At 60.7% G+C, this 27,460-nt stretch overlaps 1 protein-coding gene across 1 annotated transcript in view; it reads right to left on the bottom strand.

Moving 5' to 3' along the window:
- NEK6 (NIMA related kinase 6) overlaps positions 1 to 27,460 on the bottom strand; it is a 66,387-nt gene that overhangs the window by 17,846 nt on the left and 21,081 nt on the right. The window contains exons 2-5 of the mRNA XM_054726810.1: positions 12,422 to 12,540; positions 5,237 to 5,377; positions 4,482 to 4,544; positions 2,461 to 2,571 (exon numbers count right to left, since the gene is read on the bottom strand). Coding sequence (XP_054582785.1) covers positions 2,461 to 2,571; positions 4,482 to 4,544; positions 5,237 to 5,377; positions 12,422 to 12,511 — 405 coding nt within the window. The 5' untranslated portion in view covers positions 12,512 to 12,540. The remainder of the gene's footprint in view (positions 1 to 2,460; positions 2,572 to 4,481; positions 4,545 to 5,236; positions 5,378 to 12,421; positions 12,541 to 27,460) is intronic.

Below are 27,460 nucleotides of genomic sequence, written 5' to 3'. Positions count from 1 at the left end.
CGGCGAGCACCTGATGAGGGACTGAGCTGGGACTGGACCTGGGCTCCTCCCACTGTGGGATGGTCACAGCCGGAACCCCGACCTGGCACTAACCGCCCCCCCCCAGACCCTCCCAAGGCTCCATTCTGGGGAGGGGCCTCTGGGTGAGCCACCCCAGGCTCCTGGCACAGACCCCCCAGCACGGGACCCCACGCCCCCAGGGGCCACGCCAGGTGCGAGGTGGGGGCCGGGCTGGGGTGTGATTTACGCCGGGACGCTAGCTAACCCTCATCACAGCAGTTAAGTGGGACGCGCAAGGCTGCGGCGGTGATTTTGTAAATGTCACGCCAATAAGCGCCGTGCGACATTTCGCGGGAAGGCGCCGCGTCTCCGCTGGGCTTTGGGGTGGTGGCAGTTCCCGGCGTCCGCGTCAGCTGTAAATAATGCCGGTGCCGTGGCTGTGGCCATGATGCCTGGCCCCTGAGTTTGGGGGCCCTTGGGACGCAGGGTCTGCTGGTCAGCAGGCCCTGGTTCCCATGCGTCTCTCGGGACGGGGTGGAAACGAGGTTCGGGGAAGGCGGAGATTTGATTTGCCCCGTCACCCCTGCCCCCGACTGTCAGACTCCGTGGACTGAGAGTGGCAAGTGGTCTGGGGCTTCCTGGGGCTGACAGTCTGGTGCCCGCACTGTGGGCCACATTCTGGGTCTCTTCTCGGTCATCTCTGCTCCTCCCCCCACCCCCAGCCCCCGCTGGGCATCCAGTCTTTCTTCCAGAACACAAAGCCGACCATGTTACTTCCCCCTGAGACTCAGGGAGCTCCTCAATGCCTCAGGGCAAGATCCCAAGTTCTGAGCCTGGACCGCGAGGCCTGGGCGGTCCGATGCCTCCCCGTCCACACTGCTCTCCTGGACCAAAGTGCTCTGTGGACCCTCAGTTCCCATCCCTCTGGGCTCCTGCACAAACTTGGGGTCCCCCCTCAGGTCGACTCAGGTGTCCCCGCGGCAGGAAGCCTGCCCTGGCCGGCAAGCCTGACTGGGCTTATTCTCGCTGGCTCACACGGATGGTTCGCGGCTCTGCTCTGCGCCCACCCCCCTCTCCCCCAGGGCAGCACCCGTGGGGCAGCACCCCTCGGTCTCAGGACGGGCCTGGCACACAGTGGGTGCAGGGTGCATGCGTGTTCAGGGGGAGCTTGACATGTGAAGGAGAAACCGCGTTGGTGGGGGGAGAAGGAAGAACTAAGACATGATATAGCACATCTGTTCCCACCAGGGATGTGTGGAGATTAACATCCCTGCAAATGCATTAATATGTCAACGAAAATATGAAAGCAGGTGATAACAGCCCAAGCAATGCTGCCTCCCAGAGACGCAGTATTCCTAGGAGCCAGATTTCAGAAGAGCAGGCGCCGAGCAATTGCTCAATCCCCAGTGCCTGGTGGGAATGACAGAGAATCCACGTCTGGTTCCATTCGAAAGTGTGGCTGGGAGCTGAGCGGGGCCAGGGCCGGGGCGGGGGGTGAGGTAGGGAGGGGGCAGTGTTTGAGCCGGCCCACGCTTGCTCAAGAGCAGACAGTCTGGGCCTGGGGGAGGGAGGCGGTGGGCGCTCACAATAGTGGCCTGCAGACTCACGGCAAGCCAGCAGGGAAAAGGCCCTGAGAGAGAAACAGGGAGTAGGGCTAAGGGCTCGGGCCTGACGGTCCCACTTAGAGGCTGTGCTGCCACAGGCAGGTGACTAAACCTCTCTGAGCTTTGCTGAGAATGGTGTGGACGCAGTGAGTGATGCTAGTGGTCAGCACCGTGTGGCCCACAGTCGGTGCTCCATCAGGGGCTGCCAGGATCCCTGATCCTAGACTCACGTGGACCTGGTCCTGGCCCCCGGAGGCGGGTGAGGGGTGGCGTGCCGGGAGGGCTGCGTGGAGCGCACAGCAAGAGCCAGGCCTGGGCCTGAGCCCGCCTGTGGAACTTGGCAAGTCCATCAGCCTCTGGGAGACTCCCGGCCGTGGCCGCTCCGTGGGAATGAAGATGCCCCTCAGGGGCTGGAGGGGCCTCAGGGGAATCAACTTGGGGACGAAATCTACTCGAGGGTCTCAGGCCTCGAAACAGAGACCTGGGCTACAGATCCAGCTCTGTCCCCACACTGCTGGGTATCCTCAGGAAAGTCTCTTAACCTCTCTGGGCTCAGCTTTCCCGTCTGTAAAATGAGGCAACTGGACCCACAGGACACTCCCCCAGATTCCGTGAGCTGGCGGGGTGTGACCCAATGCAGGGTTCGGTGCCTGCTCCTGTGAGGCAGAAGTGGCCGATGAGCCATGGCAGCTGGGACCATGGCGGGGGGAGAGGGATCCTTTCTGTCCACGACCTGCCCTCTCACAGCCTGAGGCCCGTGGGCTCAGAAAGTGGGGGCTGAGCGTCCCAGAGGACCGAGGACGGGCTGCCTGACCCTGGGCAGCTCCCAGGCCCTGCCTGCCCCCGGCACCCTCACCTTGATCATTTGCGAGAGGTCGCCCGCGTCGGCCAGCTCCAGCACAATGTTCAGCTCGTTGTCCTCAATAAACGAGTCCAAGTACTTGATGATGTTCGGATGGTTCAGTTGCTGCCCAAGGAGAGAGAGAGAGAGAGAGACAGAGAGACAGAGAGACAGAGAGAGACAGAGTCAGTGAGAGATGGTCCAGCCTCAGCGCCTATCCCGGGCTGGCACCTCACGGGCGCCCACTGACGCGGCCCTGGCATTTGCGGGAGAGGTGAGTGTCTCATGGAACCGGCCTGTGCTTGGGAGTCTGGCAGAGCTGGGTGACGCTGGGAAAGCTGGGTGACACTTTGCATCTCATTCTCAGTTTCCTCATCTGTAAAATGGGCATAATGCTGTGCAGTTCAGATGAATACCCTTGAAATGTCCAACAAGGTGACCAGAGGGAAGGACAGAGGGCAGGGCTGGGAGCAAAGGGCCCATCAACGGAAGGTCCCCTCGGATCTGCCTTCCGTGCTGGCTGCATCCCCTGTGCTCACACGGTCCCGAGCCCATGAGTGTGAATCTGTGCTGTGTTCCAACAGGCCGCCTTCCCGCCCCGCGCCCATGGCCTCTGCAGCGGGAGGCCTTGGGTTCGGGTCCGGGCATGAACAACACGAACAAGCCGCCCAGCGGCCCCTCTGAGAACGGCGTTTCCCTTTGTTTTGCAGGAAACACCTCCCGCCCTGGCACGTCCTGTTGACTTCCCGCGGGCAGGCGGGAGCCGGGTCGGCGCCCTGGGAAGGTCCTGGCGTTGCCCTCCCGCGACCACAAGGGCTGCCGCTGGCAGAGCACCTGGCACACACCAGGGCTACCCTGAGCGCCTCCAGCACCTGCTCACCAATTCCCCGACACCCCGAAGACGCACATTGTCATCACCCCCTTGTACAGATGAGGAGACTGAGGGCCCGAGCAGTCAGCAGCTTGCCCGCCGCCACACCGCGAGGGAGCCAGGGGTGTGCCCGCCCCGGAGCCCACGGTCACCGGCACTCAGTGCACCGGCCGGGGAAGGGCCAGAGCCCCGCCCCGCAGGCCCCGGTCACGCCACGCCGGGCCTGCTCCACCGAAGGGCTGTGCTCACACGTTTCCGTACCCAGGGACCCGAGACCGGCGGGCTCAGCTCCGTCCACACGCGTGTGCAATTCCTTACTCGATGTGGATGGCACACGTGTGTTCTTGGCCAAGGGTGGGGAGACGGGGTGGGTGCCTGGGACAGCTATTCCCCCAGGCTGGCTCATCGGGAAGAGGCCCCACATCACCACCTGGCCCCCATCCACACTGTCGGGGGTCCTGCAGCAGGCTCATCTCCGCCTTCCAGGTTCTGGATCGGGGCCCCGGCCTCTGAGGGCTTCCCCTGGGCTCCATGGCCCTGAGCTGGCCGGCAGTACCCTGAACGGTCACCCTCTGCGGCCTGCCTTGATCCCCAAGGACAGGGCCAGGCCCGAGCGCCCAGGGCAGGGCTCGGCCTCAGCTGCCGCCGGACCCTGTGCTGGTGTCTCAGAGGGAGGCCCCTTCTCCGTCCTTCCGGCTCATGAGCAGCATCACGGGCTGTTTTCCCAAAGCAGGACACCACCTGCTGACTCCTCCTCCTCCTCCTCCTCCCCCTCCTCCATCCCCCTCCCCCCCTCCTCCCCTCTCCACCCCCCTCCCCCTCCCCCTCCTTCCCCCTCCTCTCCTCCCCCTCCCCTCCCCTCCCTTCCCTCCTCAGCAGCATCCTACACCTGGGGGGTAGGGAGGGATCCCCAGGAGAGAGCAGCCCGGACCAGGGCCAAGTCTAGGCAGAATGTCCTACAATCTCTGACTCTAGGGAAGCCGATGCAGATGCCAGTGGGAAGAGGAAAGCGACACAGATGCCACCACCACCTGCACCCTGCACCCTGCACCCCTCCCCCTGGTCAGGCCCTGGGGCATCTGCCCTTTACACGCCCGGTCCAGTCAGTCCTGTTCCAGCTCAACGAAGGGCTGTCCACAGAGGCCATCCCGCTCGGCGCTCTCACCTTCAGGAGGCCGATCTCCTTGACGCAGTCCTGCCTGGCCTTGGCGTCCATCATCTCAAATATCTTGGGCGAGAGGAGAGAGAGAAATAGGACGGTTAAAACCCAGCCCCAGTGTCCTGGTTCAGCCACCTCCTTGCGGAGTGGCCCTACCCCGTGAGGACAGGCGGGAGCCGGCAGGCGGGAGCCGGCGGCCCGGGAAGCTCTGCGGAGGATGCAACGGCATCTCCTGCCGCGAAGCAGCGGTCCCCGGGGCCCCGCGGCTCTCCCTGAAACGCGTCCTGGCCAGAGTTTGCTGCTTAAAACCGTCTGCTCAACCCCCTTCTGCCATTTGGGAGGGACACGGGGCTGGGAAGGACACTCCAGCCCGGACGGACCCGCCAGTGCAGGCAGCAGGGTCGTGGGCCTTAGTCCTGAGGGCCTGGCGAGTCCTTCCCGGCTCGGCACCGGTTTCCTCTTCTGAGCAGTGGGATGCTAATCCCCGGCCAGGGCTGTGGTCAAGGCTCCGTGAGCTCCCAGCAGGCCCCAGTGCACACAGTAGGTGCTCAGGTTTTTCCTTTACGGCTCAGACCGAACTTTCAGGAGTCTGCCTGGTTCTCCCCATACCCAGTGAGCTGGGTACTAATTTCCCTTCTTTACAGGGGAAAGGCAGGGAAGGGGTGGGGGGGGGGAGGAGGGGGATGGCCCCGGGCCACCACGTTTAGACACAGACGTGGGCTCCTGCAGGGCAGCTTTGACCGGCGGGGTCGCTGGCTCACCTGCACCTTCTTCAGAGCCACCGTCTTCCTGTCCAGCAGGCAGGTGGCCTTGTACACCTCGCTGAACTGCCCTCGGCCGATCTTCTTCTCGATCTGGAAGTCTGCCAGCGAGCAGCGGAAAGACAGGGCGTTCGGGTGCCTCTGGAGGGGAGACGGAGGGCATCGGCGTCCAGCCAGGCCGAGGCGGAGCGCTGCCCTCCCCCAGCGCCCCTCGGAGGGGAAGGAGGGCTCCGATCGCCACCCCGCTGTCATCCTCATCGCCCCGACCCCCGTGCTCGCCACACCCACCCCAGGTGCTCCCCGCAAGGACCCCGCTCTGCAGATGAGGAACGAGGCTGCTGGCTTCCTCCCTTCTCACGCCCCCTCACGATCCGATCACGGGCTTGTCTGCTCCGTTCTGTCTGCCCCCCCGCCCCCCCCCGCACCCCCACCGTGGGCCTCTCCAAAAGTGGGCTCCTGTCTCAGTCCCCTCCTGTCCCCTGAGCCAAGGCAAGTGCCGGGCATGTGTGTTGAATGACACATGGAATGTGCTCAAACCGGAGCTCAGTGGGACGTGGTGACCGTCCACGGTCACGTCTGAGTGCAGCCGAAATCACACGCCCTCGGAAAAGGGTAACGCCAGCACCTGGAGGAGTCACACGCGCTCGGGGAGATAATGACACGCTGTCGTGTATTAGGACCTACTGTGTGCCAGTTACTGTACCGGCTGCTTAGACAGATTTTATGGCTTAAACCTTCGAACAGCCTTGTCAATTATTAATCCCACTTTATAAATAAGGACAGGGAGGCCCGGTCCCCCAGCCAGGCAGTGGGAGCTGGGACTTGAGTGCCCGGGGATTAGAGCCAGCGGCACTGCTGGGTGACAGGGGGCTCTCCCTCTCTGGGCCTCAGTTTCCCCCCTGGGACTTGAAGTGCTTGGAGGATGTGATCTCCAAGGGTCCTTGCTCTGGGAACCTGAGCTCTTCTCTTCAGGATGCATGCTGGGTCCCCGCACCCACCCCAGGGATGGCTCCAGAGCCGGCCGCCGCGCTCCACAGCCTCCAGGAAGCTCCCAGAGGACGTGGGTGACAACCCCAGCCGGCTGGCTGCCGCTCCAGCTGCACATCTGCATATGCGATGACCCAGATTTGCATTTCCTGTCACAACCCATTCGACCTAATTAGAGGAATGAGCTCCTGTGGTGGGGCAGGTCACTCGGGCAGCAGCACCAGGGCGAGGGTGCCTCCCAGGGTTGGATGGGGCCCATCACCGGGGTGACCTCTGCTCAGGTGGGGGTCACTGCGGGACACAGGGCTCCCGGGCGCAGCCGCCTGAGCCAGCAGAGTCCTGACCCTGATTTCACTCCGGGGCTGTGAGTGGAAAGGAAAGGTGACCTGGGCTCTGGCCCCGGAAGGCCAGGCCGCTCTCCGCTGCCACCCCCAAGGCCTTCCTTGTCCTGGGTCAGCCCTCGGCAAGCTCCGCTCTGGCCCCGGCAGCCGTGAGGTCGTCCACGGCCTGGCCGCGTAACACCAGCCTCAGGGTTCCACGAGGGTCCAGGGAGATGATCCGGATTGAAAGGGTCCCTGGAGCTCTAAACTGCCGGGGAACACGGGGCTGGGCCCAGACAGCTCACACCAGGGCGGCTCACGGTCAAGACCCTGTCGGCCCTCCTGAGAACTGCTCATCGGATGCTGCGGACGGCCCGTTAGGTCTGGGCCCGGACTGGCTCCTGGGGAAAATGAACAACCTGCAGGGACACTGGGGCCCAGAGCTTGGATTCAGGTCCAAGTTCTGCCACTTCCTGGCTGTAAACCTTAGGCGAGCCCTTCTGGGCCTCAGTTTCCTAATCTGTAACCCCCAGGGGGTTAAACAGGTTAATGAATGAAAGCACGTGGCACGCGGGAAAGGCTGTGTGTTACTGGCGTTGGCATCGCAGAAGTCTGCAGAACAGCAGCACCTACTTCCCCGGGGCGGGGGCGGGGGCGGACGGAGGCGGGGTGTGCACAGCACCTGGCCTGGCAACGCCTGGCCCAGGACGCAGTGCAGGGCGTCCTCGCTGTTGTTATCAACACCACCACCGCCCTCCTCCCCACGGAGGGGACGCCCAGCTCTGGGCTCATTCGCTGTGAAAACTAAAATGAGTTTACACGATAAGAATAAGATCAACGGCCTATCATTTCCGCGATGCGGGGTGTCATGTTGGATGTTTAAAGTTTACCATCTCACGTAGCCTTCATGGCCCCATTTCACAGACGAGGAAACTGAGGCTCGGAGAGGTCATTTACCCAAGGTCCCCTGGCTGTAGTACAGCAGTGACATCTGAGACGGTTAGCCAAGGGACTGCACGCCCCTTGCCTCGCTTCGCCACGGGCGCCAAAGGCCATTTCTGACTCCTCAGCCTCTTTCCCTGCGGGGGGGGGGGGAGCCCTTTAGTTCTCCCCCGAAGGTAGAGGAGATGCGGTGGAGGGCTGGGTAGGCGGTGGGGATGCTGACCCAGGCGCTGCTGCCAGCGGCAGGGGCCCGAGGGAGGAGGCCTGTGATGCCCAGGAGGCCACCCCATCTCAGCGAGAAGGGGGCCTCTGGAAGCAACTCTGGGGGTCGGGCTAATGAGCCAAGAAGATGGATGGCCCAGGCCCCTGAGTCACCTCTGTCCCCAGCCCACCCTCCCAGGAAATGCTGCCAGGCTTCTCGGGCCAAAGACGGACGTACAGGGAAGGGGGTATCTTGGACACCCCCACCCAGAGAGCTTGGAGAAACCCAGCTTTCTTCTCCAAGTCAGATCAAATTAGGCCACACATGCCCGCCACCCTGTGCTAATTTGAGTTAAAAATGTTTGAACCACAATAAGCCTTGGCCATCGACAAATTCTTTTTTTTTTCTCTTCTTTTTTTCAAACAGGAGCATAAAATTACATGTTAAAAGTATAAAAATGCATTCGCCCAATTAATTTCCTGAAATCTCATTAAAAAATTTAGCCTGACGAAGTCAGACTTCTGACCTGAATTTTAATCATCTTTACACTGGCTGGGTCTTTTTCCCCGATATTTGCAATGCATCATTAATTCTAAGGCGACCGTTTCTGTGATTTTAGAAAGCACACTTCATCAGAATGACATTTCTTATAAACCAAGTTCACCTTTAAGGACATCTGACACCGTGCGTAAGGAACGTGGGGCATGTGTATGTGGCAGCGCGTTTTAAATCCACGCTGCGCGAAAGGGCACGATTCACAGAGAGTCCATATCGTCAGGCTCTTTAGGAGGCCAACCCCGCTCGGCTCTTCACAATCCGGCTAATTTCAAACTCAAGAAGGTGCAGACGGGCCACCCGACGGGAGCGACTCCCGCCTCTGCGCCTTTCAAGCCGACGGGCAAGTTATTTATCCCAGCGTCGCCCCCACCCCCGCGAACGGGAGCCCCGAATAAGACCCACGGCTCTGAGCTGGTGAGAGGATGGAAGGAGGTGGGTGCAACCACCGCCGAGACTCTCTCAGCCCGGACGCAGTGCCATGGGAACCGCGAGCGAGATGCCCGGAGCACGAGAGACGTCTGATAACAAAACCTAAAGTCATCTCCATTGTCGTGGCTCCCGGGCCGACCCTCATTAGCGGAGCTCGGAGCTCGGAGCTCGGAGAGAGCTGAGCTTAATTAAACATACGGATGAGAGACTCTGGAATCGGCTCCAAATGACTGACAAGCAAAGGCTTGAAGGGTGAAGCCACCCAGAGAGGCAGCCATCAGCCAGAAGGCTGGACACACCCTGGACTTCCCTCTCCCTCTTCCCTTCAGTCACCAAAAGCAGGTGGTGTTCCCCCCTGGACGTCTCTGAACTCTCCGCTCCTGTGTCCAGCCTGGGTAAGGCTTAGGCATCAGCTCACCTCCTCACCTCCTTTTCCCACCTTCCCTGGGCCTCGAGCCTCAGCTACCCGTGATCTGAAACCTCCACCCCGTCAACTTCGAACCCACAACGGGCCCCCCATCTCCTGCAGAGTCCATTCCAAACGGCGCAGCGCGGAGTCCAAGCCTTTCGTAACGACATGTCGTTCTACCTTATCCGAGCACCGGGACTTACACCCTTATCTAACCCGACGGGTCCTGCACCTTCAGGTCTGGCTCTTCCCTCTTCCTGGGACATGCAGACCTAAGGCAAAGATGAGACAAGCACTTGCTGAATTTACAACAAAGCAGACGCTCCTTGAACTCTAATGGCCATCAACGTTTGGTCATTAAATCTTCTCTAACGACCATCGTTGGCTTGGGAATATTTTCCTAACGATCTGGGCCTGTGCAATGCTGTCCTCACCGCCTGCAAAGTCAGGCGCGTTCCTCTCCCTCTCTCGGCAGAGCGCCGAACACAGCGGAACTTGGCACAGCCCAGGCAGGTCTGCAAAGACTTCCAGATGGAAGACACATTAGCCAGGGCTTTCTCAGACAGAACGCCGTCCTCCTGCGTGGAAATTCATGTGGTTCTTCCTGGGTCAGCTGAGCCTTGCCTTTCATTCCTGATGAAAATGCTCTGCAGCAACTTGGCAAAAATCATAAAGCATAGATGCTTTTTCTCAACTGCATTCATTCACTCATTCATTCATTCATTCATTCAAAACCTTAATAAAAGCCGGCATATACTAGCTTTCCCAATTACTGGTATATATGAATTTCACATATAATTCTGCCGTGCTCAGCAAACATATTTTCATATGCAGATAGCTCTCAGACCTGGAAGGCTCCTGAAATGAACAAACCATGTGTCTTGGGCACAGAAGGTTATTAAAAATCGGAGGGCTAAATTGTTCTTTCTACATTGGGGGGTATTTCCAGCTGAAAACGATATTAAATTTTAGAATATCACCATAAGATCAATGACAGCCCATTTCCGTAACACCCACGATGTTGGGTGCCAGGCTGGATGTTTAAAGTATACCATCTCACTTAGTCTTCATGGCCCCATTTTACGGATGAGGAGACTGAGGCTCCGAGAGGTCATTTACCAACGTCACCTGACTGGGGAGGGATGGAGTTGGGAACTGAGCCCAGTCCGGTTCAGCGTGCAGCCTTCTTGCCGCCGTGGAACCTCGCTCCTTCCTCTAAGAATGACTTCGGGGAAAGAGCAATGCCTCCTACCATAAAGGAAAATGCCATCCACTTCAGGTGTTTCTGTCCTGAAATAGGCAAGGTTCAGGCCCTGATATCTCCTCAGACGGCATTTACATACCAGACGAGGAGACAGAAAGTGCCAGACTGTCCTTTGTCCAACCCAACCGTCCGCAGGCCCAGCGTCCACACCACTGTTCTTCCTGGTCCTGCAATCCCGGACTGGGGCACCTTCCCCGACAGGCGCTGGCCAACGCTGAGTCATCGGATCTAATTACACGTAACTATGTCATTACCACGCCAACATGTGCGACGAGACGCCATGGCGGTTGCCGCCGCCGCCCAGCGCGTCCTTGCTCGTGAAATAATTACGGGGCTCTCTCCTCTGCCAAACGAGGCTATAATTAACCCTAATTGCTTGAAATGCAACTGGCTAATTCTGGGAGATTAATCAAGGGGGACTCGATTGTTAGTGAATGACTTAACATGACAAATTGCTACATTACCCGAGGAGGCCCCGCTGCCCCCAGCCATCGCTGAGATGTCCTGGTGGACTCTGGACCAGCAGTGTCCACGGGCTGCCCAGATTTCTGGGATCCACCTCCCCACATTCCATCTAGGAAATGGGCCCCTGCATCTCAGCCAGTGACAGAAATGGAGAGTATAGAGGCCCTCGGACCCTTGTGCACTTGTGTGTATGTGCACACACACACACACACACACACACACGCACGCAGTCTCTCCTAGTTCACATGTCGCCTCGGCGTGAATCTGTCATAGAGGTGCGCCTCCCTGGGAGCATGGTCTGAGGAGAGCGTAGGGGCCAGAAAAGGATTCAGGCACCTCTGTGCAGTGTGTAACCTGTGCAGCGGTTCATGGCAACTCTGCCCAAACAGGTCACCCCCCAGGCCACCTGGAGTCCTCCGACAGGCACTACGCAGTCAGAAGCTGTGCCGATCCTTCATGAGGAAGGTGGCTGCCTCTGAGTCTCCCCCTAACTGGGATCTCACAGTCCTGGGACAAAAGCCACCCTGGACAATTACTTTTCATCATTCCAGGCTGCCCACAGGACACCACAGCATCTGGGCCACCTGCTCTGCCCAAGCCCTCTGTCCCCTCCAGGCCTGTGCAGGCCACTTCCTCCAGGAAGCCTCTCTGGCTTTGGGTCAGGTGCCTTGTTGGAGCTTCACTGGCTCCGAGTTTCTTCTGCATTCTTTCCTGTCTGACCCTCCCGTGAGACTGCGTGCTTGGTTAGAACAGATGTGGGTCTGTGTGCATCCCACGTATGTGCAGTGTATTAACTCAGCAGGCATGAGGGGCTCCAGAGGACTCTCTGTCTAAGGAGGGAAGGAGACCGGGGATCCAGTCCCCCAGTGGGATGTGCTCATGGCCGTGACCCAGTGCCTGGGCACAGGTGTGGAAGCAGCACGGAGGAGGGGGTGGGGTGGGGCAGGAAGGCTCCCTAGAAGCAGTGGCGTTTCTGAGGCTTGGAGGAGGAGTTGGGGAGGGCACTCCAGGCCCAGGGAACAGCCTGGGGTGTGCGAGCAGCTCAGAACCCCAAAAGCTGTCTTCAGAAAAGCTGGAAAGCCTGGCACTCCGAGGTCCACACGAGGGTGAGGCAGGTGGAAGGAAACCTGTGATTCTTCGCTTTGCTGGTTCTGGATAAAGCGGCTGAAAGGGTCATAGTACCGGCCAGTGGGGAGGCAGACTTCGGCCCCGAGTAAGGAAGTTCATTCTGACCCCAAGTTCTCCCTGCCCATTTCCCCGCACCCCCCTTTCTCCTCGGCGCTTCCACAGCTCCCTCTACGTCCACCCTTCTCAGCAGCACCGAAACCGAACCCTCTGAGATAAAGCAGTTCCATTCACAGGGGAACCCCAGGGGCAGGCCCAGCGCCAGGCACCCCACCCAGAGGCCAGCACGGAGAGGCTTCTCCGAGTGCTGCTGAGTGAGACCAAGGGCTGGCCAGGCCAGGCAGTGAGCTCTGCTCCCGTCCCTGGAAACGTGCAAGAGGAGGCTCTGGCTCGGGGCTGCCGCCGTTGGCCAGGACGAAGCAGCCTCAGGGATGTCTGTGTTCCTGGGAGACTCCCAGGCCCTGCAGAGAGGGAGAGGGCTTACCTGTGGGTCAGGAGGGTGCGCGGGCCCCGGGGTGTGGCACAGGCTGTTGGGGTTCCCTCCGTGGGGCATGTGGCTGGGCTGTCCTGCCATCCTGCATGCCAGCCTCACGAGGGCACGGGCTGCAAAAGAAAACGAGGGCTTTCTTGTTTCTTGCCTGTTCATTCTCTCCCCCCGACAGCCCGTGGGCGAGGGAAGGGCTTTCGCTGGCCCCATCTTACAGGGGTGTGAGCTGAGGCGCACAGCAGGTAAGCATTTTGCCCGTGGCCACCCAGCTCAGAAGTGGCAGGGCTAGGACTCGACACCCTGGGTGACACACTTTCCCTCCCTTATGCTGTCCTGACTAGGTTGCTAGGACTGTCCCTGATGGGTGGAGGGGAAACTGAGGCTCAGCAGGGAAAAGTCTAAAGGTGGCCCCGGCCAGCAAGGGGGCACCAGATCCAACCCCACTTGTGCCAGACTCCAAAGCCTCTCCAAGCCTCTCGGGGGGTCGTTCTACACCCTTGTCCCCCAACATCAGTCCCACAGAACCCCAGGCTGGCAGCCCGGGTGGCCAGGAGAGGCAGACCTTGAGCCAGACCACAAGCAGCAGCTGCAGGAAGGGCCCCTGCGTCCCCCTCCTTGCTGGGCCCGGGGCAGCCATCACCGGAAGGCCCAGGCCATGGGTCCCTCTCACAGTGCTGCTCGAGCCTCTGCGCTCAAGGGAGCAACCCTCTCAACCTCCAGGGCTTGTCACATCAGAGGCTCCCAGAGAGCTCGGCTGCTAGTCACTAGTTGCCATAGTAACCGCAGCAGCGGTCCCTGAGTGCCACCATGAGCCCAGGCCTGAGCTGAAGGCCTTCTGAGCATCACTCCCAGTATCGCTCTCACTCCCGGTGTCACAGGCAGCCTCTCCGGCTCCCAGCAGACAAGCACCCCGGGGCAGGGATGGAGGCGCAGACGCGCCGAGAAGCAGCTGTGGGGCCCGCAGGAGGACACCACCCAGCCCCGTGACCCTCCGGACGCCAGGGGAGCAGCCTCCTCGGAGGACAGGCCCTCATTCGCCCACGAGCGTGTCTGCAGGACCTGCGTGTCCAGGGCCACGCCTCCCTCACACACCTTTCCTCTGCGTTTTCGGGTAACGCTGCTCTCCAGCACGCACAGCAGATGGCGGAAAGCGAGGCCACGGGGAGCAGGCGGCATGGCACGGGCTGCAGGCCCACACGACTCAGGCCGGCAGGGCGCCCCTCGAGGAGTCTCCTGCCCAGCACGGCCCGGCCCGGCCCCCGCGGTCTCCTGTCTGTGACGCTGCCCAAACTCAGCCAGTTTTGACGTCCACACACGGCGTTGTGTGTGGTTCATCCTCATGCACACAGATAAAGGCAGGGCTCTTGCTGCCTCCTTTTTCTTATCTCAAATCAATGTCGCGGCGAGGGCACGGTGACGCGACGCCTGTTCTTCTGAGGCCTCTGTCCCCTGCACGGCCGGATCGGCGGGGCCTCCGGGGCCTGGGGCCCTCCCCGCCGAGCCCTCCTCCTCTGCCTGGGCCACGGAGGCCACTTCCTGAAACGCAGATGGGACCGCCGTCCCCTCAGCATCTGCCCGCCATCTGTGCCTGCCTCCACGCTGGAGCGCTCCCCCAGGTGACACAGCGAGAACCTGAGTACGCAAGGCCCCAGGATAAACAGATAAACACGAGCAGCTTCCCGAGGCAGCGCTGTTACTCTGGGGGGAAATGTGTGCGAGGAGAGACCGGATACAGAGGGAACAGAATGTAAAATGCGCATGAATTTTAAGATAAAACCCGAGGCTCCTTGCAGGCTCTGCAGCTGCTTGGGGCTGCACCCCCAGACCCCTCGGGGTGACATGTTCACCGTCCTCTGCCCTTAGGGGGACCTCTGGGAAAGGTGGGAGAGCTGTCTTCAGCAGGCAGCTTCTGTCTTTATCGCAGAAGCACTGGCACGGCCCACGGAGCATCGGAGCATCGCGCACCTGCCCACCTGCTCACGGAACTCACGTGCACCAGTCCTGGCTTCCCTTTCCCTCGTCCCACCTCACACACCTCTGGGGCCGGCCAGGCTGGGTTGGGTCGTTACCCTGTCACTCCCCAGCTGGGACCTTGGGCAAGTCACATGGGTCAGAAACCTAGGAGGTATCTGCGAAGGTCACGCCCCACACCCCCGCACGGCACTCCCACAGCTGAGCTCAGAGGCAGCGGTCTGCACGCCCTCAGGAGCGTCTCAGGCGTCCCCCGGCTCCTCACACAGGAGCAACGTGAGGGCCCCCGACCCAGCTCATCAGAAATAGTCATGATAAGCCAACCATCGTAAGCTGGCCCTGCTCCCTGCACTTCAGCTGTCAGCCCATCTCATTTGGACCATTCCACAGAATAAGGCCTCTTATTGTTCCATTTTACAGATGAGGAAACTGAAGCACAAGGACGCTAAGAGATGTGCCCAGATCACACGGATCACAGGCAGAGGAGCCAGGATTCAAACCCACAAAAGCACCTTTGCCCCAAACCTCCATGTTGCGCTCCTCACAGCCCTTCCCAGCATCCTCTTCCTGTCCAGGGGCTCCCCACTGAACAAGAATGAGGTCTGTGCTGAGTGGGCCACGAGCGGACACTCCCCCCGACTGGGGCCCCATGGTCCTTGCCCTGTGGGATGGCTCCAGCTGCTACCGCACTGCTATCCACGCACCCTTTCTGCCAGACCCCTGGGCTTTGTGTCCAGAACCTAATGGAAGGTGCGGCCTCCAGTGAGGGGGAGGGGCCTTTGTTCCAGAAAAGCAGCAGCCAAGGAGGCCCCTGCAAGCCACAGCCCCCCAAGGGCCAGAGAGGGCCACGCCCAAGGGCAGAGGCAGGGAGGGGGGGGCAAGGCTGAAGGCGCTGAGCTTCCAGTGGGGCGGGTCTCTCCCATCCATCCTGCGGCTGCTGGTAGACCCACCTCACCACGAGGAATCAGGCTCAGAGGGGAGGCTCCAGGTCGGGTCTCGAGTGAGCTCCAGAGGGGGATGTGAACCCAGGCCTCCCTGACTCCCAAGCCCCTCCTAGGTCCCGGAGTCTCCAGAAAATTTCAGAGAATTTTCGTTCTTTTTTTGTCTGCACTTCAACAGAAACCGAACCCTTTTATCCCAGAAATTTCCCGCCAGGAACTGGTTCTTAGGGGCCTCAGACGCAGAAAGATGGAGACAAAGGGACTTGGAGGGAGGACGTGGAGAGCAGGGCAGGCAGCACAGCACATGCCGGCACCGCCGGGGAACACAGGGAGCTGCCTCGGCCGGGCTCCTGCCAAGTCGCTGAACAATGAGGAGCGGGCTGCCAAGCCCCAGTCAGGGGCCAAAAATCCGTGGAATGTGAGACCCAGAGCCGCAGGCCACACCGAGTGCCACCTCAAAGACGGCTTTTCTCTGCAGCGAGTGAGGGTCCTGCATTTCCCGGGCGCTGTGGGCGCAGTGTGGCTTCCCGGCCTGGGCTCCAGACGCGTGTGTGTGTGTGTGTGTGTGTGTGTGTGTGTGTGTGTGTGTGTGTGTGTGTGTGCATGCGCGCACGCCATGTCTACCAGGCTCCCAGGGACCGAATCAGGAGCAGCCCAGGGGTTATTTGGGATGGGCGACCTTTAAGTACTCAGTTTCCTCATCTGGAAAATGGGGCCAATAGTAAAACCTACCTCTGAGGGCAACTGAGAGGCTTAAACATGTTAACAGACACGAACGCCGTAGAACAGAGCCTGGCACACGCACCGGCCCTGAGGCTTTAGCTGCTGCCACTGTCGTTAGTGCTGACCGTGGGGCAGTGGGGAGTGATGGCCTCCACGTGCCAGGCGGGAGCTGGGCTCAGAGACGGGCACGGTCTTGCCCAGGGTCACACAGTGCAGCGGGGAGAGACGGAGCAGGGCTGCTGGCCCCCAGGTCGTGCTCTGCCTCCTGCACGGCGTGGCCTCTCTGAGGTGACTCTGGAGCAAACACCTCCATCCCCGATGGGAACTGCGGCCACCTTTGCCAAGCGCACTGACAGGCTCCGCCCGCCCTGGCCTTCGACAAGGCTCTTACCGCTGCAGGGAGTGACCCCAGGGAGACGAGGGGACTTGGGTTTAATCCGGGCACTTCCTGGAAGGGATCAGCTCCCGCCGGGCAGGGCTCTGAGGTTACCCAAGTGGCCTTTCTGACTAAGCCTGCTGTCAGGCTTTTGCCTCCCAATTTCTGGAAACTTCAGCTAGGAAAAGCCGTGTCCCTCCTCTGTGCCCGCCAAATGCCACACCTGGCGGAGGCCGGCGGCTCCCTGGGCCCTTACCCTCCAGGCACCAGGAGGGCTCAGGCCAAGGACCGGGCTTGGGGCAGGGCGGGGGATACGTGCGTGGGGGGGGGTAGTGGGGCTTCTGGAAGCGCATTCTTATACCCTGTGGGCGCGTTTGTCCCTTTGCTCCCAAGCCCAGAGTGGAAACAGCGTGTCCCTGCCTTTCCCGCACGTGTGTGTGCAGGCGGCCGGGGTTCATCGGGGACCACGGGGCTGAGCCCAGCCAGGGCTCAGTGCATCCACTGAGGCAGGGGCGCCACTGCCTTGTTTGGGGGTGAAGGGGGCGAAGGCTGACAGGTTCTGCCAAGCCCTCGGGAGAACCACACAGACGTCCTTGGAGGCTCGGCCTCCGCTGCCTCCGGACCCCGCGCTGGTGTCTCAGAGGGGGGCCCCTTCTCCGTCCTCCGGCTCACGAGCAGCATCACGGGCTGTTTTCCCAAAGCAGGACACCACCTGCTGACTCCACACCCTCCCCTGCACACACACACAGTTTCTTTCCCCCAAACGAGGGACCCAACCCCAGTGCAGGCCCCTCGGCTGTTTCCACTTGACCAGCAGGCTCCCGGCGGTCAGTGCCGAGGATGGATGCCCACTGCCCGGGGCCTGTGCCAGCTGGGAGAGGGCAGTGCCACAGGCCCGCACTGCCCAACGCACCCCTCCGCAGTGGCGATCTACGGCCGCCCTCCCCCCCCCCGCCCCCCGCAAGGGGACAGGCAGCCCCAGCTGGGCCACTGGTGGTGTCAAGGCCGGACCAGCTTCAGCATCAGCCAACAACCTTGCCAAGCACCCCTCTCCCCAGCCGCCCCCCCCCCCGCCCCCCGCCAAGCTCAGTGACTTGATATCTTTCAGGAAGCCATCACCCCCATTTTGCGGATGCGAAAACTGAGGCTCCAAGGAGTCCCAGGTGGCTATGATCTACATTATGTGAGGCAGAAGGGAAAGTTCAGGCCCGGAAACGGAGGGCCCATGGCCACACAGCAGGCAATAGGGGGGAGTCACACTTGAAACAAGTCTGTCTGATGCCCCCAGTCCACACTGCCTTGGAAGAGAGCATGAATGAAGGGACGAGTTGTGGCTCTGGCTGCGCCCCCGCCCCCCCCCCCGCCCCGCCCCGGCCTCCCTTCTCTTCTGGTCTTGGGATAAGCAGCCGTTACCCATTCATCACTTGACAGGAAGCAGCCAGCTCTCAGACCAGAGCCATGGGGGCCTGGGAGCTGCAGGGGAGCAGCCACAGCTGGTGTCTGGTTTCCTGAGTGGTCCCCTCAGCCCCACCCCCAAAGCCACACTTGCTGCTCAGATTCCTGGGCCCCGTAACCAGCAGCAGCCTGGCTTCTCTGAGACAGGGGGCCACAAGCAGCCCCTGAAGAGAGGTCCTAACTCTCCTGGGGCAGGGGCCTCCCACCTGGGCCTGCAGAGCCTGGAGGCCACGGCTGAGGGGCGGTGCCCGCTCAGCTCACTCCCCCAGCACCAGCAGCTCGCCTCTCCTCACCCATCACCCAACCCCCTCCTTCTCTCTCCAGAGCTCCAGACCCAAAGACTCACCTGACCCAAACTGGAGTTTTTGCCTGACCTTCCCAAGTCCCCACCTTAGCAACGGGTCACCTGTCCGCCCAGGGATTTGGCAGGAACCCAGACTCACCCCACCCCACACCTTACCCTCCCTCCGTCCACAGCTGGGCTTCATCCAGTTCTGCCGATTCTTTCCCCAAATGAGTCTGCACTCACCCAGAGCCCCTGCCCTGTGCTGGCCTGGCCCCTTCTCAGCGGCTCCCTCCTGCCCCGTGACCCAACTACTTCCAGGCCCCATGGGAAGGCCCCCCTCCGGCACACAAATCCCAACCAGCCGATCCCCACCCCCAGCTTCCCAGGGGTGTCCCACACGACTGAGAAGGCATTGCAAGCTCTGCCAGCTGGTGGGGGCCTGCCTTCCCGCATTTCCCCTGTCCGCCCCCCCCCCCCCCCACTTTGAGGAGGAAGACCTGCTGGGCCTGTCTCTGTGCCAGGGAGTTACATGCAGCACCTCAGCACATTCCTGCCACCACGTCTGCGATGCCACACTTCACACATGAGGAAACTGAGGTGCAGAGAAGTCAGGTGACTTGCCAAACTCGTGCAGCTAGTAAAAGGCATACCGTTTGCACCCAGATCCAACGTTTACAGAGTCTGACTTTCAGTCTCATTTTTGTGGGGCGATCCTTCCAGACCACCATGGAGCTGGGGTCTCTCACTCTGCTAGGAGCACTGGACCCCTCAGACAGGCTCGCCATCCCAAGGAGCCCTGCCCTCCAGGGAAACGAACTTGGTCTTTCCTCAAGGCCTTGGCAGGCTCTGCTTTTCCCTGTCTGAAATGAATTGTCTCCAGGCAAACCTGGCTCCTCCTTCACGGCCCAACCTGGGCACTTCTTCCAGGCAGCCTTCCTGGACTCCCCCAGTTATGCCTGGCTCTACTTCCCTGGTGCCTGTGCTGTCACTGGCTGCTACATGTTCTCCTTGAGTGCAGAGACCAAAACACTCACCCGATGGCCCCAGCAGGCGACAGAGTGAGGACCAGGTACACAACACCAGGATCAGGAGGAAGAAGCCAGGGAGGAGTCCCAGGGAGAGCCTCGGGTTTGTGAAGAGCTGGCCCTGGGCCCCAGGATAGCACCCATCATCCCACCCAGCAGCCTCTCCCCAGGACAAGTTCTTGAGCCCTTGGCCTCCCCTAATCTCCTCTCCTGCCCCGTTTTCAGGTTGGAGGAAACAGCTGTGCCTGGAGGGAGAAGGTTTGGAGGAGAGCTCACCGCTCCGCCATCAGGAAGGGGCCCGGCAGCCAACACCCACACCCTGAGACAGCACTGCTCTTTCTGCTTCCCCTGCAACCTCCGTTCTGCCAGAGCCGAGGGTCACTCAGTGCGACCCCCCCCCTCCGCCGCATGGTGGCAAAGGTCAAGTTCGGCTGATGGCACTGGCCCAGTGGTAGCCAAGGTCGAGTGCTCTGTCAGCCCAGGCTCCCGGGGTCCCCCGGGCCGGACCCTCTGTCACTTGCTGGGCACACCCTCCAGTAGCCCAAGGTGGCAGGAAAGGGTGAGGGGGTCCCCCCCCCCGCAGGACGCAGGGCGAAGGCAGGTACCTTGCAAAGTGGCTCCTGAGCGGCGCGGGGAAGCTCTGCTCGGCTCGGGTTGAGGGCGGCCTCTCCGTGCCAGGGCGGGTGAGGGAAGAGGGGCCGGCCCTGCCCGTCTGGGGCTTCCCCCGCCTGAGACTCCATGCCCAGCCACTGCCGAGAGAAAACCCCCACCGCACGCGGTTCCCAAAATAGCTCCGGCGGCCACCTCTGTGGCGAATGCAAGTTGTCCTAGTCGCCAGGGAGTCCGATGCTCACCAGGGGCTGGTCTGTGGCAGCAGACGCCCGACGGTCTGGAGAGAGTGCACGCGTGTGCCTCAGCCAGTGGGCTTGGAATGCAACCAGAGTCCACCCTGGGACCGGCCAGTCCTACTCCCCCACTTGACCCACCGGGAAACTGAGGCAGAGAGCAAGAGACTTGCCGGAACCACAAGCTCTGCAGTGGCAGCACCTGGCCAGGACCCAACCCCCTCCACCCACGCCACACCCACACTGTGGTGAAGGGCTCAGCCCTCCAGGCTCTGTCAACCCGTTAGCCCCAAGTGCAACCTGGAACAGAGGCAGCAGCCCCAGGGTTAACCCAACCCGGGCTCTGGGAGCAACGAGGGGTCCTTCTCTTGTCCCTGGGAAGGACCCCACCCACCCCATTGGGGGCCCAGCAGATGCTAAGAAGCATGAACGTTCTTGCTGTCCCTTTAAAAGCTTCCCCTCATCTCTCTTTTGTGAACTGAGCCGAAAACATTTATTGCCGGAGAGACGGACGCCTTGATAGGCAGCGGCCCTGGGTTCAAGTCTTGGATCGGCCACATCCCGGCTGTGTGTGTCTCGTGTCCTCAATGGTAAAACAGGGGCAAGAATAGCTTGCATCGCCCCCGGCTGCTGGAAGGTTCCTGGCTGTACGTGAACCCAAAGAGCTTAGCCTCAGGCGGGCACACAATGGACACCCGGTGAACGGGTGCAGGGCCTGTGCTGACTCCCAGGCGACACAGATGGAAGCTCTTGCTCTCACAGGCCCCACTGGAGAGAACCGTGGGACACAGGGACAGATATCCACGAGCCAGAACAGAGCACGAAGATGCCCCCAGGGAGAGGACTGAGGGGCGCGCGGGTCTGGCCAGGCAAGGTCACGGACAGCGTCTCGCAACAGGTGGGGTTTGAGATGGCTCAGAGGGATGGGCAGGATTCGCACCAGAGAGGAGGGGATTCTGGCGGAGGACACGGTGGGATCAGAGGGGTGGAGGCTGGTGCACCTGCAGGCATGTGGGAGGAGGTCCGGGCAAGCTCCAGGCCAGCCCAGCCCGACCTCCTCCTCCCGAACAGGAGCCACCAACACCCTGCACAAGCCACCCCCTCTGGAGCTCAACCGCTGGGACTGGCACAGGCATATGGCAGCTGAGGCCCCGGAGGACATACAGAGCTGGCACCAGGGCTTGGCCACCTGCCAGCACACCTTCCCCTCCAGCCGGGCCCAACTGTTGGGGTACGCCAGGTGCCAGCCCCCTGGGTGGCCCAGGCTGGGCCCAGGCCATCCATCCAGGGGCTTGCAGGACCCTCCCCTCCCCCCGAGGCCCTGGTGAGGGTGGCACTCCTCAGGGACTGTCCTCCACGACCCAGCTACGTGGGCAGTACCCGCCTCGACTCCCAGAGGAGACTCCAGATGGGCACTTTCTGCCTGAACTGTTTTCTTTGGCTTCCAGCCTCCTGTCTGCTGGAGAGGAAATGCCTCCAGGGCAGAGATGCACCTCTGAGGGGCACCTGTGCTCGGCCCAGGACAGGGCCCAGCGCCCAGCGCCCAGCGCGCAGGGAAAGTACAGATTCACACCATGTGAACCAGCTCCGTGGAGCCTTCCTCTTCCTCCTGGGCCGGATGCAGCCAGAACCTTCCAGAAGTCTGACTTGGCTCTGGCCAGCCTCGGTGCCCTCACGTGCACACATGTGTGATGTCAGTCACTCCCTGCCTGTTGACCTGGGACACAGAAGACAGGGCGGAGCTGTGCCGAGGGGCACAGAGGGCACCCCGTCCCCTCCATAGGAGGCCGGACGCACAGGGCCTCCAGAGTCACTGTGAGCCTCCACCCCACCCCCACGCGGCTGAGCGAGGCTCAGTCGAGGGCACAGTGTCCCCTCTGTCCAGTTCTGCCGCCCCATGAGGAGTTAGTGATTTCTGCTCTAAGCCACAGTGCGTGCGGCATGATGGCTGGGGCTTCACGGGGTCTGGGACTCTCATAGAGCTGCATGGTCTTGGGAAAGGCACGGGCTACCCCTGGGCCTCAGTTTCCCCACCTTCAACATGGGTGGGCCAGGCTCCATGGTGCAGAAGGGCCCTTCCGGTGCTGACGTTTTTTGTGCTGCTGATGGGAGGACATGCGACTCACTGGTGGCCGTGAAACTGGGCTCTGGCATCCTGACAAATCTGGAAACTGAGGCTCTGGGGTCATGTGACAGCTGGAGAAAGGCAGAGCCTGGATGAAATGCAGGCCTGAGTCCTGGCTCGCCTGGGAGCCCTCTACATGGGCTCCCGCCCTCAGGAAGGAACCAAATGGGTGGTCGTGGTGAGGACCAGATCACAGTGCTGAACGATGTTGCAGAATCAAAGGAGGGGCCATTGAGTCCAACCTGGGTCAATCAAGGGGGGCTGCAGGGAGGTGGTGGCATTTGATCTGTGACCAGAGGGCCAGGTAGTGAGGAGACAGAGAGGCAGCCCTGCACAGGCTCTGGATTCTAAGAGCCCCAAGTTCAAATCCTATGCTGCCTCTGTCCAGCCACGAGAGCTCCGGCCAGGCCCCTGGTCACCTCTTTGCAGTTTCCCGCTCTGTAAACGGGGGCATGAAGGACCTGCCTCGTGGGGTTGTTATGAGGACTGAGAACATGCAGACAAAATGCCAGCCCAGGACCATCAGGGCCTAGGTATACACAAGAGCTCAATAAATATGGCTGCTGCTACTATTATGATTACTATCCTATCCTATCTAATAAAGAGGGAATATGCTAATTGACCCTCATGCTGTCACAAAAGATGGTGGCACCCACAGCCAATAAGGAGGGAATATGCTAATTGACTGCCCCACCCTCAAAGATGGCAGCACCCACAGACACAAGATGGCGGCACCAAGTCCCCTCAGCTCCGCCTGGGCGGCAGGCGGGCCCGGCCGCTCCACACGCCTGCCTCCAGAGTCCCCCAGTCCCCTCAGCCCCCCAGCCGCCAAGGACTGGCTCAAGGTGCAGGCAAGCCTCAGATGGTGGCTGCCCAGCCGCCCAGGGCCACCCGGGGCTCAGGTGACCAGGGTTGGCTGAGGCTTGCACTGCCGGCAGTGGCAGCAGCAGAGGTATGATAGGGCATCACCTTTCCCTGATCACCAGGTTGCCTCCCGCCCCTGAGGGCTCCCAGACTGTGAGAGGGGGCAGGCCGGGCTGAGGGACACCCCTCCAGTGCATGAATTTTCATGTACCGGGCCTCTAGTCCTATATAATAAAAGTCTAATATGCAAATTGTCCCCTTGGGAGTTCAACTGCTTGCTATGATGTGTGCAGACCACCAGGGGGTGGCGCAGAACATGGCGGGTGTCGGTGATGTGGCGCTGGCAGTGGGTGGCAGTGGAGGTGCTGCCGCCCCAATGGGCCCCGATGAGAGCGGGACCTCCGCAGGATGGTGGAGCAGGTGAGCGGGCAGCACCAGGCCAAGGTGAGTGTGAGCGGGGGCCCAATTGTCCTGCTGATCGCCCCACAGACAGTGACCAGCAGCAGAGGGGGTGGGGCCGCTCCCCCCCGCCAGGCTCCCAGGCACTGAGGGAGCCAGGTGGGGTGTGGGGAGGGCCCCTAGCCCCAATCAATAGCCCTGCAGACAGGATGGTGGAGCAGTTGAGGGGGGGGTGCCAGGAGGGGCTGCAGGGCTGTGAGGCTGGGGACGCGAGCTGGGGCCTGATCCCCACAGGCCACCCTGAGGGACCCCACTCATGCACGAATTCGTGCATCAGGCCTCTAGTTATCATTATAAGAAACCAGTGCTCATTCAACATCAACATCCTTGCGCCAAACATAGCTGACAACCTGCTCAGCAAATCAACTGTCACAGTAAGTCTGGTCCTCATTCTCTAGGGGATCCGAGTCGCGTGGCCATCCAGGCCCTTGGGCCTGTGCACGGGGCAGGCGGTATCTGTCCCCCTGGAGGAACCCCCTTTAGGAGGAGGCTGGGAGAGGCCACACCGGCGCCTGCTGCGTCCTCCCAGAGGCTGGGAAGTGATGGCAGAGCATTTCACAAAGTTACCAGGACGATGAACCTGAGCCGTCTTCCCCTCCTCCCACTGTCTCAATAAAATAAATCTTGGCCCGCGGCTGGCGAGAGACCCTATATATTTACATGACGATCGTGCCTCATGATCACGGGGCCCGTGTTTCCGGCAGGCAGCGTGTGGCAGGGATGACAGTGGTCCTAGGAGACCCACTATTTTCCGGCGACTTTTATTGTCCATTATATCCCAGCGTTTACAGGGCTCTGCTCCGGGCCTGGCAGGAATATCGCACACAGCGGGGCCGGCAGACCTTAATATTCCATCCGAGGGGTTGTAGATCCGTCTTTGGGTCCCATCCCTCCCTCCCAAGGCTTGTGTGGTACTGAGACCCCAGGGAGCGCCTGGAGCGCTGGTGGGAGAGGGCTGGTTGCTGGAAATCTGGCCCAGTGGGAATATTTGCACCATGGGAATTGGCAGATGCTACAAATTAGAGCTTTGTACAAATATCTCCCCCACCCTGCCCCTCTGCCAGGGAAATGTTTGTTAGCCACTTCCCAGCATGCCCTGGGGAGAGGTGACCCAGAGGACCACCTGAGCACCTGGAAGGACACATGGACTTAAGAGTAAGAGGTGAAACCTGACCTCCTCAGCCCCTTGCTGTGTGGCTTCAGGGATGTTACTGCACTTTTTGACCCTCAGCTTTCTTATCTGTAAAATGGGGACATACCTGAACTGCTGGGGTTGTTGTGAGATTATAGGATCTTATGGAAAGTTCCCTGGGTGATGCCTGCTCTGTAGCAGATGCTTAATAAATGATAAACTATTTTTCATTCATTCATTCAACACTCACTGAGCACCTACTCTGTACCAGACCCTGTCTGAGTGACAGGGATACAGAGATGCCTCAGGGGAAGACAAATATCAGATTCTTCACATCCGAACAGGTCTTAGATCTTGATCACCTGCAGAGGGATTTTTACCCACATCATCTTATGAAGCCTCATGACAATTTTGAGAGGTGGGCAGAGCAGGGAATACGCCCATGGTTGAGACGAGGAAATGGGGTTCAGGGTGGGTATGACATGCCCTAGGCCCATGCAAGGGGGTAGCAGGCCCACCACGGCATCCATCTCTGAATTCCCAGGCCCAGCCTCTTGGGCAGGCAGGAAGAGGGGAGTGAGCCGAGCCAGGACTCCTTCCCACCTGTTTTGAGCTGGCAGGACTCATCCACCCATTTCACAGACGAGGGGGCTGAAGCTCAGAGGGGTGGTGTCAACAGCCTGAGAGCCGGGATTCCTAACGAGGCTGGCAGCTCCAGAGCTGGTGGCTGGGTGCCCAGCAGAGAGCAGGAAACCACCAAGCCCCCCTGTTCTGACGCCCAGGAGACCTGCAGATGGGACGCACCTGGCCACCTCAGCCTCAGCACAGAGGCGCGGAGGGGCATTCGGCTGAAACAGCAGAGCGAGGGGAGTGTAGACAACTCTGATGACTCAAATAACCTTTGAAACTGGGAGGCGGGCGGAAGCGGGCAGCATTTCTGGTGGGTTTCACCTCACTTCCTAGAAGGATGCGTCACCCGCTTTCGTTGAGTCAGCACTCACCCGCGTCCGGGTGGCACCTCTCAGTCTGCTTGTCCTCAATGCAGTTACAGGCTGGCAGGTGGGGGCCCTCCGTCTGTCAAGGGGGCACCTTCTCATTTCACAGGTGGGGAGCGCGAGGCCCAGACGGGAGGAGGGTGGCTCAGGCACACACAGCAGGACCTCAGTGTGTCAAAGGCATGTTTTTCTATTTTGGGAGAAAGGAAAGGAGAGACCCTCTAGAGCTTTAAAAGAAGAAAAAAAGGGGAGAAAGAAAAAAAAAAAAAAAAACTAGCAGCTGAATAGAATTGCAACAAGGCCCCTGGCCAGCCCAAAGAGGTTTCCGAAATTCTGGGCAGTCTGAATTCTTGCTGGCTGAAGGGTCACGAGATTTCCTTTGCAAAAGGCAGAGCTGAAAACGTCTGAGTGAGGGAGAAGGGGGAAGGGGGGCGGGGGAGATGTCCACGAGACTGGAAGTCATGAGTGTGAGCCTGGCTGCCCCCAGTGACTTTCTGGGTGACCACGGACCAGTCCTTTGCCTTTTCCGGGCCTCAATTTATCCTTTTTTATTTACAGCCCATCAATTCTTGTTCTAATGCACTTAAGTGCTATTAACCTACCGTCCCCGCCCCCAATAGTACATTAACTCCATTTTACAGAAGGGGGAAACTGAGGCATAAAAAGGCCAGGCACGCTGTCCAGTGTAGGAGGAAGAACTGGGATGTGAAGCCAGGTAGTGTGGTTCAGACCCACGCTCCTAACGCCAGGCCACGCGGCCCTCCAGCCTGCGGCAGGCTGGTCCCTCCTCCCACGTGGCCTTCCCGTCTCGGGGGGCTCGGCCTCCGTGGCATGGTGCCGAGACACAGACCATCCTCCTCAACTCTGGCTGCTACTCCACGCTGCTGCCTTTTCCGTGAACTGATGTCTTCGGTTTGCTCAGCAGCCGTTAGAACCACCGCCCAGGGGACCCTCGGGAGACGCCCCGCTCACGGCAGCCATCGGCCCACGCTTTGAGCCTAGCTGGGAGCCACGGGTGGGAGCAGAAATGGATGGCCCCGCTCTGATGTCCGTTTTGGAGCTTTAACCCAGGCCCGCCTCTGGGACGGCAGGAGGGAGACGGCCATTCAGGCGTCCAAGAAAGAGAGAAAGAAACGTCTATTCATAGCCAGGCAGGCTGCGCTGCGGAAACGATGCTACCAGAACGCGACATGCAGCCCAGCTGTGCGAGAGATCCCCAGAAGCCGGACCTGGGACGGTCCACGCGGAAGGTTCAAAGGCGTGGGTGCTCACCAAGCCGAGAAAATACGCCTGGATGCTCGACCGTGACATTCCTGACGGAATACGGTTCTGACCCCAAACCTGGGCTTGTCTTCCGAAGCAAAATTCTTCCGACAGCAGACTTCTGGCTTCAACACGCAGCCTGCCGGTCTGCTTCGCTCGGCTCTCTCGAGCGAGGAACACTCATGCTAAGGAGAACAGCCCCTCAGCACGTGCCCCCACCCCAGGCCACGCACCGCCCCAGGGTCCACCTGCCACTCCCCGGAGGCGGGTGTGACTATCTCCATGTTGCAGACGAGGAAACGGAGGCCCAGCGGGGCACATCTGGCAGAGGTGGGGTTTGGAATCTGGTGCCAGCCCGGAGTGCAGAGAGTGGGGGTGAGCCCCAACGGAACCTGCTGTCTGCACCACGGGGAGGCGCTCTGGGCAGATGGGGCAGCACCCAGAGTTGCGTGGGCAGGTGCACATCTCGTGCCGGGCCCCCGGATGCACACATGCGGCCCTCCGCGGGCACGGGAAGAATGCCGGCAGAGGGACAGGTGGGGACGAGGTGGCCCAACGGCAGCCAGGACGGCTTCA

The sequence above is a fragment of the Eptesicus fuscus genome, chromosome 15, assembly GCF_027574615.1.
Source record: "Eptesicus fuscus isolate TK198812 chromosome 15, DD_ASM_mEF_20220401, whole genome shotgun sequence".
NCBI classification, from domain to species: domain Eukaryota; kingdom Metazoa; phylum Chordata; class Mammalia; order Chiroptera; family Vespertilionidae; genus Eptesicus; species Eptesicus fuscus.
Note: the sequence above shows the minus strand (reverse complement) of the source record. Positions and strands in the feature narration are given on the sequence as shown.